At 35.1% G+C, this 13,495-nt stretch overlaps 2 protein-coding genes across 2 annotated transcripts; one reads left to right on the top strand and one right to left on the bottom strand.

Moving 5' to 3' along the window:
• Nucleotides 1-38: 38 nt before the first annotated feature.
• Nucleotides 39-8,274, top strand: LOC131776456 (bifunctional epoxide hydrolase 2). The gene is made up of 19 exons (XM_066161707.1): nt 39-269; nt 468-537; nt 839-998; nt 1,603-1,790; nt 2,398-2,520; nt 2,680-2,748; nt 3,121-3,216; nt 3,555-3,633; nt 3,972-4,006; nt 4,135-4,161; nt 4,769-4,854; nt 5,295-5,406; nt 5,528-5,605; nt 5,883-5,919; nt 6,023-6,125; nt 6,326-6,390; nt 6,641-6,723; nt 7,467-7,525; nt 7,807-8,274. Exons 1-19 carry the CDS (start codon nt 175-177, stop codon nt 7,883-7,885), a joined length of 1,644 nt encoding a protein of 547 aa, XP_066017804.1. The 5' UTR covers nt 39-174; the 3' UTR covers nt 7,886-8,274.
• A 258-nt stretch (nt 8,275-8,532) lies between these two features.
• On the bottom strand, nt 8,533-13,451 carry LOC131776457 (uncharacterized). The gene is made up of 6 exons (XM_059092629.2): nt 13,400-13,451; nt 12,540-12,746; nt 10,879-11,825; nt 10,498-10,606; nt 9,914-9,984; nt 8,533-9,669 (listed from the first exon to the last, which is right to left on the bottom strand). The coding sequence occupies exons 1-6, from the start codon at nt 13,422-13,424 to the stop codon at nt 9,592-9,594; spliced, it is 1,437 nt and encodes a 478-aa protein (XP_058948612.2). The 5' UTR covers nt 13,425-13,451; the 3' UTR covers nt 8,533-9,591.
• Nucleotides 13,452-13,495: the final 44 nt, after the last annotated feature.

The raw sequence follows: 13,495 nt of genomic DNA on the forward strand, positions 1-13,495 counted from the left end.
AAATTGAGGTTTAGATTTATGATCCCGAGGAGGCCTGATTCCGCAGTCAGCTAATCTTCTCTACAAATGAATTAGGTTCATGAAAGCTTTCAGCTGGGCTCATCAGCTGAGATGAATGTGAGGAACAGTGTAAGGTTTTGCAAATTACGTCACGGGAATTCTCTCAGCTGAAAAATGGTGAAGCTTGTTATGTTTGATCTCGGGGGTGTCATCATTACAAGTCCTATCTTTGCATTTCAGAAGTATGCGTGGGAAAAAGGAATTGAGAGGTAGCTAGGAATTTTGTGTACATTCTAGATTTGAAAGTTGTCTTAAACAAACCAACAAACAAACAAACAAAAACAGACAAAGTATCAAAGGAAATTTCCGCATAGTCGTTTCTCTTTCATAATATTGCCTCGAAAGTCCTGGACTTGACTGTTTCTCAAAGTTAATATTCTTTGACGAAATTTCTTATCTAATTTCAGAGAGGTGATAATAAAAAGCTTCATTGACAATGCAAAAAGACTTGAAACAGGTCAAGTTTCCCTTTCTCAGGTGTGTATAATCATTTCTATCTGTAGAACTCAGTGTATGAAAAGTTTTTCAGCCATCATGAGTTTTCTGCAAAGGAAGGCCAAAGTGAGAAATAAGTGTCTACCAAGGGATAACTGATAGACAAGAGGAATGAGAGGGAATGGAATGGGAAAGAAAATACTTTTTGTACATACACCCTTCCCTCTGCCTCTCCTTAAACACTGAAACTAGTGTTCCTATAGGATATGAATATATAATTTACCGTTCAAAATTTTTGTTTTGCTTTTTTTTATTATTATTATTATTATTTTTTTTTTTTAAGTTCTGCTCTGAAATGGATGCAATGTATGCAGAGTATGCTTCAAAACAAGAGAGTGATCTCTACAAGTCTATAAGCTTCCAAGACATTATAGATGAGTACTCCTCATCAGCAAAAGTAATTCCAGAAATGCTTAATGCTGCAACAGCTCTGAGGAAGCACGGTTAGTAAAAAGGATTTTTAGAAAGGTGGCAATGGCCCACTTGAACTGTTAAGATAATTTTTTTTGGATCTGGATTGTTATACTCCCTAGCACAGTTGACTCATAGCAGTGATTTGTTAGATAACGCACATTCCTCTCGCATTTTAACACACTCTCAATCAGACAGGTAGTGAGGATTGAAATAAATAACTAATCAATTGATTTTAACACACTCTCAATCAGACAGGTAGTGAGGATTGAAATAAATAACTAATCAATTGATTTTAACACACTCTCAATCAGACAGGTAGTGAGGATTGAAATAAATAACTAATCAATTGATTTTAACACACTCTCAATCAGACAGGTAGTGAGGATTGAAATAAATAACTAATCAATTGATATTAACAAATAATGTTGAATTAAATTCCCTGGACCAGCTAAAAAAGAAATCTGTTGTCATTAATGAGAAGAATTTAGGCTTATGGAACTTGGCAGAGGTAAGGCCTACAAAGACATAGGGTTCAAGTTGCCTTTTAATATACAAAGGAATTCATATAACTTTGATTACATTACAGGTTCTTTATAATTTATCTGACTAATTATGGTGCTGACATATTTTCAGGTATCAAGACTTGTATCCTGACAAATAATTGGACCAACGACTTAGTGAAGAACTTCAGATCACTGCCTTTTCCTCAATTGCTTCACTACTTTGATGAGGTGTTTGAATCATGTAAAATTGGTCTCAGTAAACCTGACCCAGATATTTATACACATGTCTGCTCAAAGATGGGAGTGCAACCTTCAGAGGTGTATATTTATTTACTGTTGAGAATATAAGGGATTCTTACAAAGTGTAAAAGTTAATGATACCTGTAGATATTACAATATAACTGCCATATATTTGTGGTATTCCATCTAAATTATACCATGAAGTCTGATGTTGTTCAATCAACTTTTAGTAATGAAAATTGCCAATAGAAGCCATTTAGGTATCAGCTCTGGCTATGAAAGACAAACATTATCATGTTAGCTTGCTGCATAGCAGGATTTGACTTGAACTCAAACAAGTTTTAAGCCTTTTGCTGGACTGTTTTGAGGAAGAATGTGGAATTATACTTTTTCAAGACTTCTTGCCAGAGAGGGTTGACAATATTACCTTTCACTGCTGAGTGTCGACCTTTGACCCTAAGAGTGACTAACATCTAATTTCTCCCCACAAGTTCATCACTGAATCACATATAAAGGTCATGAGAATAAAGAAAATTATGATCTCCAACTAGAGAAGCTCATGATTGTTGACTAAATTCTCCTCATCAGCAATTTAGGAAATGTACTGAGAATGGTCTGGAGAATATACACTCTGATGCTAGAGTGTAGTGGGTGAAATGATGTTAATTTGTTATTTCTGTCCTAGGTGATATTTCTGGATGATTCCCCTCAAAATCTCAAACCAGCAAAAGGAATGGGAATGTTAACCATTCTTGTGAAAAATCCTGTTACAGCTCTCAGTGATCTTAAAAAGATAACAGGAATTGATGTAAGTTTGATGTGTTAGGAAAGATCAGATTTAACTTGGTGCAAAGCACGAGAACTGATACAGTCAGTACAATTGGTGGACAGACTTATCAGTGACTCTGACTCTTTTCAATCAAGATTACTATACTGACCTTTATGTTGTTGTCTCTGTGCACTGTAGGTTTTTCAGCAGTATGCAGTGGAACCTTGTGCTCCTCATGATGCTGTTCACTGCTACATCAATCTTAAGGTTGAGCTACTCTTTACAATTACCCTTTAAATTGAAGAGTAACACTTGATTTCTTCAGGACCCAAATTACTAAATCACTGTTTGTAGACTTTTTTACTGGATGCATGGGGTATATTTTATGCAGATAATGTTATAAAACTTTAAAACAACTGTAGGAAACCAGAAAAAAAACGGTTACCATAGACATTAGTAATAATACTTGTTTCTTTTCTTGTCTAGCCCAGCCCAAATTTTTCAGGAAGTGCCACCTGATTGTCTAAACACAGCTTACATAAAGACTGTTTAGTGCATTTTCAGGAATCTTCTGAACTAATTTAGAAGAAGCACTAAAGCCATAACCAGAGTCACTAATAAAGATTTTGGTATTTGTAGACAGGTATCAGGATGCATTATGTGGAGATGGGACATGGACCTGTTGTTATTTTGCTTCATGGTTTCCCTGAATTGTGGTATATTTGGAAATATCAAGTAAGCCTTACCAGAAATTGGAACAGCAACTTTTACTTACCTAATATTTATTAATTATTAGTTTTAATTTATGATTTATTCTTGATATCTGTACAGTCCAATACTTTTATTATACTCTTGACCATGGCTAAAATCTTCAATCTTCAAGACTTTACAATGTACTCTCCTTGTTGCGATTGTCTAGAAAAAATTTGCCCTTCCCCCTTGTCTATCGTATTAATGGAAAAAATCACACCACCTGAAAAAGCCTGAATAGTGATAGAGACTGAGTGGGATGTTTCTACACTAACTTGTCCAGGGTTGTGGCCTGTTTTAAGGTGTTATTTTGTGTATGTCAGATCACAGCTCTGGCCCTTGCTGGATACAGAGTCATTGCCCCAGATCTTCGAGGGATGGGGCAAACATCAAGTCCATATGGTAATAGTTGTTACATGATGAAACAGTTTTATTGTCACAGCTATCAAATAAATGATATTTGTAAGAATTTTGGTCATTTCATAACCAATGCTATTTGCTAACTTCAAGGCTTATTAATTCTAATAGAAAGCTTTTAGAGATACATTAAAGCTACAAAAACTATATTTTCACAGTCTATTTTCTAAATTTTTTTGGGTTGAGGTAATATTTGATATATTGACTTCAGCTGTCTTTTTCAGACATGAAAAGTTTATCTTCATTTTTAAGTTGCACGTCATTTCGTAATTATAACTTGATTTCAGCTGAAAGTTTTGAAATATTTTAAATTATGTTTTCAGAGCTTGAGGCCTATGGAAGGGAACATGTGTGTGCTGTAAGTTTTACATGATTATGTCTTCTTTGTGCTAGTAATAAGACCTCTGGAAGCATGAGACCACTACAGAAACCAACAGTGTGCTAATGAAAGGGTGAATATTCAATATTTTATTCTTTTTTCCACAGGACATTGTTGCTCTGATGAATTCATTGGTAAGTATCTGCTCCATGTTTACTGTAACAGCATAGTTTTAGAAATGGTATATTTCTTTTATGAGGGGCTGATGTTTGTTCAGAAATTAAATATTTCAAAACTGAAATGTTTTGTGAAAAGGTGATTAAGGTTAAGAAAATGAACTATGCTTTTTAAAAACATGTTTCAATAGTTCTTCTGTCATCTTCAGTTCTGAATAATACAAATTACAAAGTTGAATTTAAAGTGTGTAACAAAATGCTGATTGGACAAAACAAACCATTGTGACAGAACAATATATGCATATACAGGGAAAGTTTTAAATTAACATGATAAAGTTGATTAAGTTTGAATGCACCATGAAGACTGTAATAAACAGTGATTCAACAATAATTGTACCATCAAGTTAATTATATTTACCAGTAATTTGTATTTTATATTCTTTTTGAACTCAGAATCATCGGCACAGTGTTTCCAATCTATTGTCACCATCGATAATGTTATAATGCCCTCAAAATTTTCAGTTATGACAGAATTGACCTGATGAGAGCAAATTAAAGTTTATTTTTCTCAATGCTTTGTGCCAAATGGTAAACATGTTGTTTTGATAATCATTTCCTCAACCAGTACATTCAACAAGCCACAATAGTGGGTCGTGATCTTGGTGGTTTTATTGCCTGGGACCTTAGCCTTCATTACCCTGAGAGGATCCTGTAAGTAACTCAGATGTTCTTCCAGGTTTTTATTATTTTTAACTGAAAGCACACTCACTAAATTTAATAATCAACTTTGTTGACGGATGTATATTAAATTGATTTCATATCACTGTTTGCTATGCCTGAGAAGTTGGTTGGGGCCTATATGTTGTCAGTAGTAAAAATTGAATATCAGGCAAAAAAGGTTTCAAGTTGTTTGATTTCTTATCTTCTTTGTGCTTAGGTACATCACCATAATTGAACATTACCATATTTACATTAATACATTTTGAACTAGTCTGAAATTATTTCCACCTGTAATCATACCTATCTTAAACATATATCCATGTACAGTATATCGTAGTTGATAATTCCCTTATTTCTTCTGATCTAATAATAAGCATATACTTGTTTACTGAAAGGTTTAATTCCTGATCAATGGAGGTATTTTCTTTCAGGGCTGTGATAAACATGACACCATTCATTCCCTCTTTTTCAACCATGAACCCACTGGAAAGACTGCAAGCCAACCCAGGAGTGTATCAGTATCAACTTTACTTTCACAAGGAGGTTAGTGCTACAGCAAGTAATCTGTAATAACTCACTCACAAGCATTATTTTTAAAAAAAACCCTTACACATTACACCAAGTAACTTTGCCGCTGAATAAATATTAACTAAATGTTCACTAGGGTGTTCCAGAGAAAGAACTTGAGAGAGACTTTGAAAGAACATTTGTCATGCTAATGAGAGGCGCTAATGATCATCAGGTAAGGAAGTACTCCTAGTTCTTTGATGATATAGAAGCCTTAAGCTGGGCTGTGATGGTGTAGATCACTTGAAATGTCATGGAGAGTTTTTTAAAATGTCCAAATGGCCAAATAAAAACAGACTGAAGCATTAGCTGGAGACAGGGCAACTTAATTTCTTTAAATATGCTACGGTAGGCATATAAATTTTTCTTGGTTATATACTAAGCTGGGTAGCTACTTTTATCATTGTACAACTTTTCTAGACTTAAATTTATTTATTTATTTATTTATTTAGAAACTGAAATGGAGTACCTATGATGTGCTTGAAAGAGGTATGTTTATTTACTGTGCTAATGTACAACACCAACTTACAACTTCCCAACACAAGGTCCATTCCAAGCTAAGAGCATGATATTCTCTCCTATATGTATTTAGGTGGACTTTTTACTGGGCTGCCAGAAAAAGTAGAGAAAAGCTGGATTCTAACTAATGATGTCTTGAAGTATTTGGTGGAAATGTACAACAAGACAGGATTTAGGTTAGAAACAACTCAAGATAAGGGTTCACTTGCATATTCATCAATAATACTATTATTTATTTTAAGAGTGTTTATTCATGAAGTACCAGTCCTCCTGTGCCCAATTTGCTCTGTTAATTTGATAAGTTTCATGTTATTGAGAATCAAACCAAAATGGGCAACAGACTAATAGTACTGTAACTATGTGATGCTCTCATTAGGGGGCCATTGAATTGGTACAGAAACAATGGAAAAAGACTGGAAAGTGGAATTGTAAGGTATCTAGGCCCGTTAAGGTAAATCTGAAATTTCTTTTTTATTTTGAAATTCCTGTTGATGGCTTTCACTGATTATTTAAAGATCTTTTTACACTTCTCAGTTCTCCTCACAACATCTAGTATCTGTTGAAACTGATTTTTCTTTTTCCCATTGAAATGTGAACATGATTTTTTTGTGTGTTTGCCGCCACTGGTATTGGGAGGAGGTGTAGGCGGAACCTTATTTCTTTTTAAAGGTTTTCCTTCTTTCTGTTATAGGTGGCAAACAACCAATGTTTAATGATCACAGTAGGAAGGGATGTCCTAATAAACCTCAGTTCTGTGTCAAAATGGATCAATGGGTAAGCAAAACAGTCTGTTGTCAGTTGTTACAAAAAGTTTTTAATGATTCACTTCATTTGGTAACTAAAACTGAAAAATTAGCACTGACATGCAGTGACATTACTTGAAATCATTTAATGTGTCTGTCCTTGCTTTCACACTTCTTTCCCCATAAAATTTTTATCTGCTTCTCTTTTAGCTGTGAATTATTGCTGAGAATTTTGGAAATTTAAGGAGTCATATGTCTTTGTGACATTTTTTCCCAGTTACTGACCTCTCTTACTTTAACTGCATAACCTCCAACTGGTGCGAGAAATGAGTGCAGATAGGGTTACATTACATTAGGACTTTTGGGACTTTGTATCACCTTCTGAGTAACTATGAATCCTGAGAGAGCAAAAATAGAACCCTCAGCTGACATTTAGTATTTAACAGGTCTTAAGGCCCAATTATTTTTGTGGAAAATAAATTGTACTATCAGGGTAACAGTATGCTGAGTGATAATGATGTTCTTAAAGTTTGATAGTGTATTCTGATATTGTTGGTGAGGGTGGTCCTGACAAGGACTACTGTGACTGACGACAACAATACCCTTGACCCTGATGATGACTTATGCTCAGGTTGTTAAATCATCAAGTCTTCACTACTGACAACAGTCCTTGTCAGGACTACACTTAGCTAAACGACCAGAATACACTAACACATGTTACACCAGGTTCAAATTATGTATTCTATTCTTAAGATTGTGATAATTTTTCTTAAGATTCCTAGACTAGACAGAGCACACATAGAGGAGGCATCACATTGGGTAACACTTGAATGGTATGGAAAATGTCAACCTAAATATTAGATATTGGTAATGAAATTATTTATTTGTATTAATAAGAGAATTTTCCCAAACATACAGGTTAACCCTGTTGTCTCTAAGATCTCAAATAAAATCTCCCCCCATCTGCCAGATATTTCTTATCACTTTAGTTATGAGAATTTGGTGCTTAATCAGACAATTTGCAAAAGATGGTTCTTGCTTTCTTCTATTATTAACTACTAGTAAATATTTAAGTTACATTTCTTCTCACTGTTAATTTTTGTATTCTTTTCAGTCCGTTGGAATTGAACAGAATCATGGTAGATTGGTTGAACAAAGTTCATGCAACACAATCTTATTTCTCCAAGTTGTAACACAAATATATGATAAGAGAATGTTTGATGTGTGAGAAAGAAAATTGACAGCATAGCATTCTATACATGGACTAAGCTTTCATGGACAATTCTTTGTAACGCAACTTGTGGAAGTTGTAATTTGTTGCATATGGAAATGCCTGTTGATTGGTGGCAAAGAGAGATCACATAGATCTTCTAGGCAAAATCCATAGGTTCTTCCTGGACACTCAGAATTTTAAGTTGTTAATTATTTTTAGAGAGAAAAGTATTGAAGGGACATTGAGAGAGGTTGGGAGACATTGAATGTATATTTTTACATCCTAAGCATGAAAAAAAAAAAAAACTAAAACCTACATGGGAAATTTAATAATTTGTACTGTTACAAATGTACTTGATGCAAGTATTTTAATTAAGGCAGTTTCTTTCACTTCCAAGACCTCATATTATTTGGTAATTCTTCTTACTGTCTGGCCATAGAAACAAACTGATGTTACTCTGAAGAATTTGGTATTAGATCAACTAATAATTTCTCAATTGATATTTTTCTCTATTCTCATCCCTTGTCTACCTGATATAGAATTTGTATTGCAAGGATAAATTGTCGCAGTCAATCACTGGAGTCAAAGGGGTTGAAAAGGACCATTTATGTGGACAAAACACCTCCATCATTTCTTGTAGGATTTAATGATTACCTTCAAACACTAAGACATGACCGTTCCTGCACTTAAACTAATTTAGATACTTTTGTACACTTCTCAATGTTATTTACAGTCTTTCCTACTGGAACATTGTGTCAAGCACAGTAACTGAGCACTATGTTTCTTAGCCAGTTGAATTAAAACCTTGAGTCTGAGGGCTTGATTGCACTTTTCTTCATTTTTCAAAAAACCAATGGAAAAAAAGATTAAATTAATCCATCTTACTATTAATTGTCTACATCATAAATTTCAGCTATTGCTAAGATATTACAGTGAAATAATGAGCAGTAATTCCTTTTCAGTTAATAATTCAGCTGTAATAGTAAGTTGAAAAATTGCAATCCAGCCCCTCTCGAAGTTTAAATTTCTAAAGTTTAAAGTATCAAAGTTTACATTCCTAAACTCTCAAGCTTAAATACAATGACCTTGGGACACATTCTACTAATTAAAGCTCTTTCAATCGTTGTTCCTGTTCTCTTAATAGTATAATAAATACAGATATTTACTCACAAATTGAAGATTTTTGGAAAGAGATTGGAATTTGTGAATAAGCCCACACAGAGGGCAAATCATTTGTGTATAAAATAGGGGAACTTTCTAACAGACCATACCAACCAACATAGTAACTCACTTCTGTGTGCAAGATTACACAGCTCTCACAATTTCACATTAATTACAACATTTGTGTGCCCTCTCCACCAATCCTCTTTACTAAATATTAAAACTAACTCTAAAGGTGTTTTTTTCTTTTTTCAAAATAAAATTTCATATAATTATTTGTCACTGCCACCTCTTGACAGAGTACAATAACTGTGTTAAAACACCATAACAGATGATAAACAAAGTCTTTCATTCACAAACTCTAACTTGATTTGAAATTCTTGATTTCTCCAGACCATTTGGAACAGTCACAGATCACAACTACTCCATAGATCCCTGAGATTTCCTAAGTCTTTTTCACTTCACTTGCTGTAATGTTCAATTAAATTACTAATAGACAGTCTAATATTTCAAATTTCTTGAGTATCATGAATGAGCTGGGAAAGCACTTGATGTACGGACTAAATTGATTAACTTCTTCACGGCAACCATCCACTGGTTTACCTGAAAAAAAAAACAGGAATTAGTTAAAATCAAATTGTTAATTCTGTACAGGCTACTAGTCTACAATATCACACACTAAAAAGTAATTGCCTTGGCCCTAATAAAATTGATGTTTTCTTTTGCATTTAAAAACAACTTTATGTGAAGGAAAATATCTTCCAGCAACAATTAAGTTTAAGATTTTAACCTAATCACTGAACCCTTACAACAGCAGTTCATGGCTTAGTGTGGCAGAAGAGCTTACCTCACTAACAAAATCCACCATTAGTGAAATATGAATCTGATGTGCTTCCTCAACATTTCCACCATCTAGAGCTAATGAAAGACCATGAACACAGTTACATTAAAAAAAAGATTTACTAAGCCACTGAAGAATTTCACAGAACTACAATCCTGGCCAAATGTTTTTGGGATACCTTTGAAAATACACAAAAAAAAGGTCTGTAGTTGGAACTTCTTGTGTAAAGAAGATGGGATGTTATTTTTGCTTACTTTTGCAAATTAAAGTGTCTAGCAACTTTTTCTCATGATTAGAGTTCAATTTGTTACAATCCAAATGACATTTTGAGATAGAGAGACATATTTACAGACAAGTAGTTGTAATGGCACTCTGAATTGCACCAGCCAACATCTAAGTTATATCATATTCAAGATATTCATGCAGTATAAAATATTACTTTGTCTTTGCTGAATACTAGTAGTAAAACCTTCTTGCCTAACATACCAGTCAAGAATATCAACTTGTCTTACACAATTTTGTAAAACTAACTTTCAAATCCCTTAATAACAGAAAACTAGGAGCTTGAAGAGATATCTATTTTTCATTACCTTGTGCAAGCTTTATCATTCTGCTCTTGACACCTTGACTAAGTTTCCCATTTGTCCAATTCTGACTCATCACTTGAAGTCTTCTTGCAATATCATCCGCAACTCTTTTCTGTGATAGAAAGAGAATGTTTTGTTGACTAATGCATGTACAAATGACTTCCCAAGCTGATGCAATGACTGAAATAAGTCATGTGAGATATTTTACTATTTCAGCTGCAACAAAGTTCTTGTGAAGTGACATAATTGAAGTCACAGTCAGAGTGATGAGATGAGATGATTAAAGAGAGTGATCCTTGCCTTTGCACAGCACTGTGGATAACTAGACTGAGAAGGGATATCACAGGCCATGATGCGCTGAACAAATTACACTAGAACACTAACCTCTAGGTTGTCTTGAAGCTTGTTAATAACATCCTGTAAGGCATCCATTGTGATCTTAAGCCCTTCTTGGTTATCCACTGCATTGGAGACAGCTCCATTTTTCTCCTCACCAGAGGGAGAGGTACTGCGAGGAGTATTCCCTGCACTTAATGAAGCTGAAGATGAGATTTGATTCCCTGGGAGTGGTGGTGGAGTCATACTGTGTCCCATGTGAGGATGCTTAGCTATTCCATTCCCCTGTGGGAGCATTGTTGGTGGAACAGGGCTCTGCCTGTGTACTGGATACAAGGGAGGTGTTGTGTGACCAACTGGAGGTTGGCTTGGTAATGGTGGTGGGACAGATGGCTGGGTTATAAGTGGGTTATCTTGATAACTTGGCATGGTGGAAGCTTTTGTTACAGGAGGAGTTATTGGATGGAATATCTGTGGGGAGCTGTGGTGATCATCAAAATGATCACTGATTTCTGCCGTTGAGCGGATACTGTGTAGAGGTGCAGTTCTTATTGGTTCAAAACTATGATCTTTGAGAGCAAATAATGGTTGTCCAAGATTCCCTGAGAGATTCTCTGTTGATTTAGCATGTGCATGTGTCCCTGGAGGGTTGATACTTTGCGTTGAGTTAACAGATACATCACTTGAATTTGCTGTTCCTGCATCAGTGAAAGATGGTGTGGATACACTCCTTGTAAACATGGTTGGTATTGAGGGAGCCATGAGATTAGTATTTACAAGAGGTGAAGTTGTTGTCACTGGTGCTGGAGTGAAAAGCGGCTGGGTGATGCCATTAAGATTATGGCTAACAAGAGGAGGAGTTGTTGTCACTGGTGGTGTGAAAAGAGGCTGGGCAATGCCATCCAGGTTATTACTTCCAAGAGGTGCATTTGTTGTCACTGGAGGTTGTGTATAAAGTGGCTGGGAGATGCCATTGAGTTTAAGAGCACCAACACCTGTGAAAATGGTGAATCATGTTTGAGAAAAACAATAATTACATGTAAGTTAAGACTGCTTGAAGTTTTATTCTGCATTTTCCAATTAAGCACAGCTGTGAGAGAATTGAAGATCAAGTTGAAGGAGACATGTTTTTTTATTATTCCAAAATTAAAAATGATAATAATTCAGACAGATGTACCTAGAAAAAGGAAATTAATAAGTACTTTCAAATGCTGTGATTGGTTTAGCATGATTATAAATAGTGTATATTTCGTTTCTTTATAGTCTGTTTAAGTTATCACTGTCACCATTCTAAAACTCAGACACTTTCTGGGTTTTGAAATTTCATAACTATTGATGTTTGTGGTACCTTAAAACACTTATTAATACAAATGCTGAAATCCCGAAGGCTTTCATTTTTGCCCGGGGCAAATTTCCCGATCTGATCTTCCACGATCACTGATAATCGATTTATACCTAATAAACAACGATAAAAAAAAGAGGAAGATTCCTCGTGTTTCCATCGCAGAAGTTATATAGTATTTATTATTACTGAACCAAAATTTTACGACTCAAATGTATTACAGACATGTAACATCACGGCAGGGTGCAAAGTTTATAAATAATTTTCAGAGTTTTTGTCATCATGACATCGCTGAATTGTGCAATCCTTAATATTAGACAATCTCAACAAGATTTCAACTCGGAAACACTGGAAAATCTCGACGTACCGTTTGTAATTTCTTCGTTGTTAACAACAGCTGGTTGTAAACTCTGCGACGGTGTTTGTATTCCATGTAAAGCTTGCTGATGTGATACTCTCTTCCTTAGATCTAACTTCGGTCTGTTGCCCGTCGAGTTATTAGAGAACGCAAAAGTTGGAGGGTCATTCCAACCTCGAGCAGAATCGCCATTATAAGCTATGATACCACCAGAGGCTAAATTGGAACAGAAAACCATGTTTGTCATACTATGTACGAGAAAGTTGTGGTTGTAAACGAATGCTAGGATTAACTTCTAATGTTATGACGTTATGAATATTCAGATCAGGGTATAAATATTTTCGAGGTTGCCCTAGAGTTTTCCATGGGTGCTCCTGTGGGAGCACGCTAGTGACTAATGAGAATTTTTCCGGGAATAAGAGACTCTTTTCCCCATTTGTTACCTTAAAATGAAGGAGTTTACGTGACTAAAATTGGAATGAACAGCCGTTCAATAAAGAGTAGACATAGAATCTGATTGCGTGTTGTAGTTCTATTGAACTAAAGTCATACCAGAAAAACCATGTGAATCAAATGAATCTAGAAACTAGCCTAGTCTTTCACTTCATTTTACACGTAAGTAACTAAATAGGTAAAGTATCTCTACATGATCGAACGATTCGACGATAAGCAAGATAGATCTAGAGTGAATCAAAAATCTTCTGACGGAAAGCGCCATATTGAGTGCGTCTGAAGTCACTTGTACGAAAACTTGGATCAAACTCGGAAATTTTACGTCTCTAAACGATTATTTTCGACTATCGTATTTTATGATAAACTACCAGTATCATAAAAACACTTTTTTGGGTCTTAGAAGATACAAAGCTTACCTCTGGAGCTCGGATCGCCCGGCATTTTGAGGGAAACGAACAACTTCTGTAATCGATTGTAAACTCGTGACGTGTCCCTACCTATGACGTCAGAAG

The sequence above is a fragment of the Pocillopora verrucosa genome, chromosome 14, assembly GCF_036669915.1.
Source record: "Pocillopora verrucosa isolate sample1 chromosome 14, ASM3666991v2, whole genome shotgun sequence".
NCBI lineage: Eukaryota > Metazoa > Cnidaria > Anthozoa > Scleractinia > Pocilloporidae > Pocillopora > Pocillopora verrucosa.

Bases quoted from the DNA above. Each gene is read 5' to 3' on its own strand.
- LOC131776456 (XM_066161707.1), top strand. From the start codon at position 175: ATGGTGAAGCTTGTTATGTTTGATCTCGGGGGTGTCATCATTACAAGT. The intron at 3,634-3,971 runs GTAATAGTTGTT...TTATGTTTTCAG, and splicing joins GCAAACATCAAGTCCATATG to AGCTTGAGGCCTATGGAAGG. The intron at 4,162-4,768 runs GTAAGTATCTGC...TTCCTCAACCAG, and splicing joins TTGCTCTGATGAATTCATTG to TACATTCAACAAGCCACAAT.
- LOC131776457 (XM_059092629.2), bottom strand. From the start codon at position 13,424: ATGCCGGGCGATCCGAGCTCCAGAG. The intron at 12,747-13,399 runs GTAAGCTTTGTA...GTTCCAATTTAG, and splicing joins GGGCGATCCGAGCTCCAGAG to CCTCTGGTGGTATCATAGCT. The intron at 9,985-10,497 runs GTAATGAAAAAT...GTCTTTCATTAG, and splicing joins AATGATAAAGCTTGCACAAG to CTCTAGATGGTGGAAATGTT.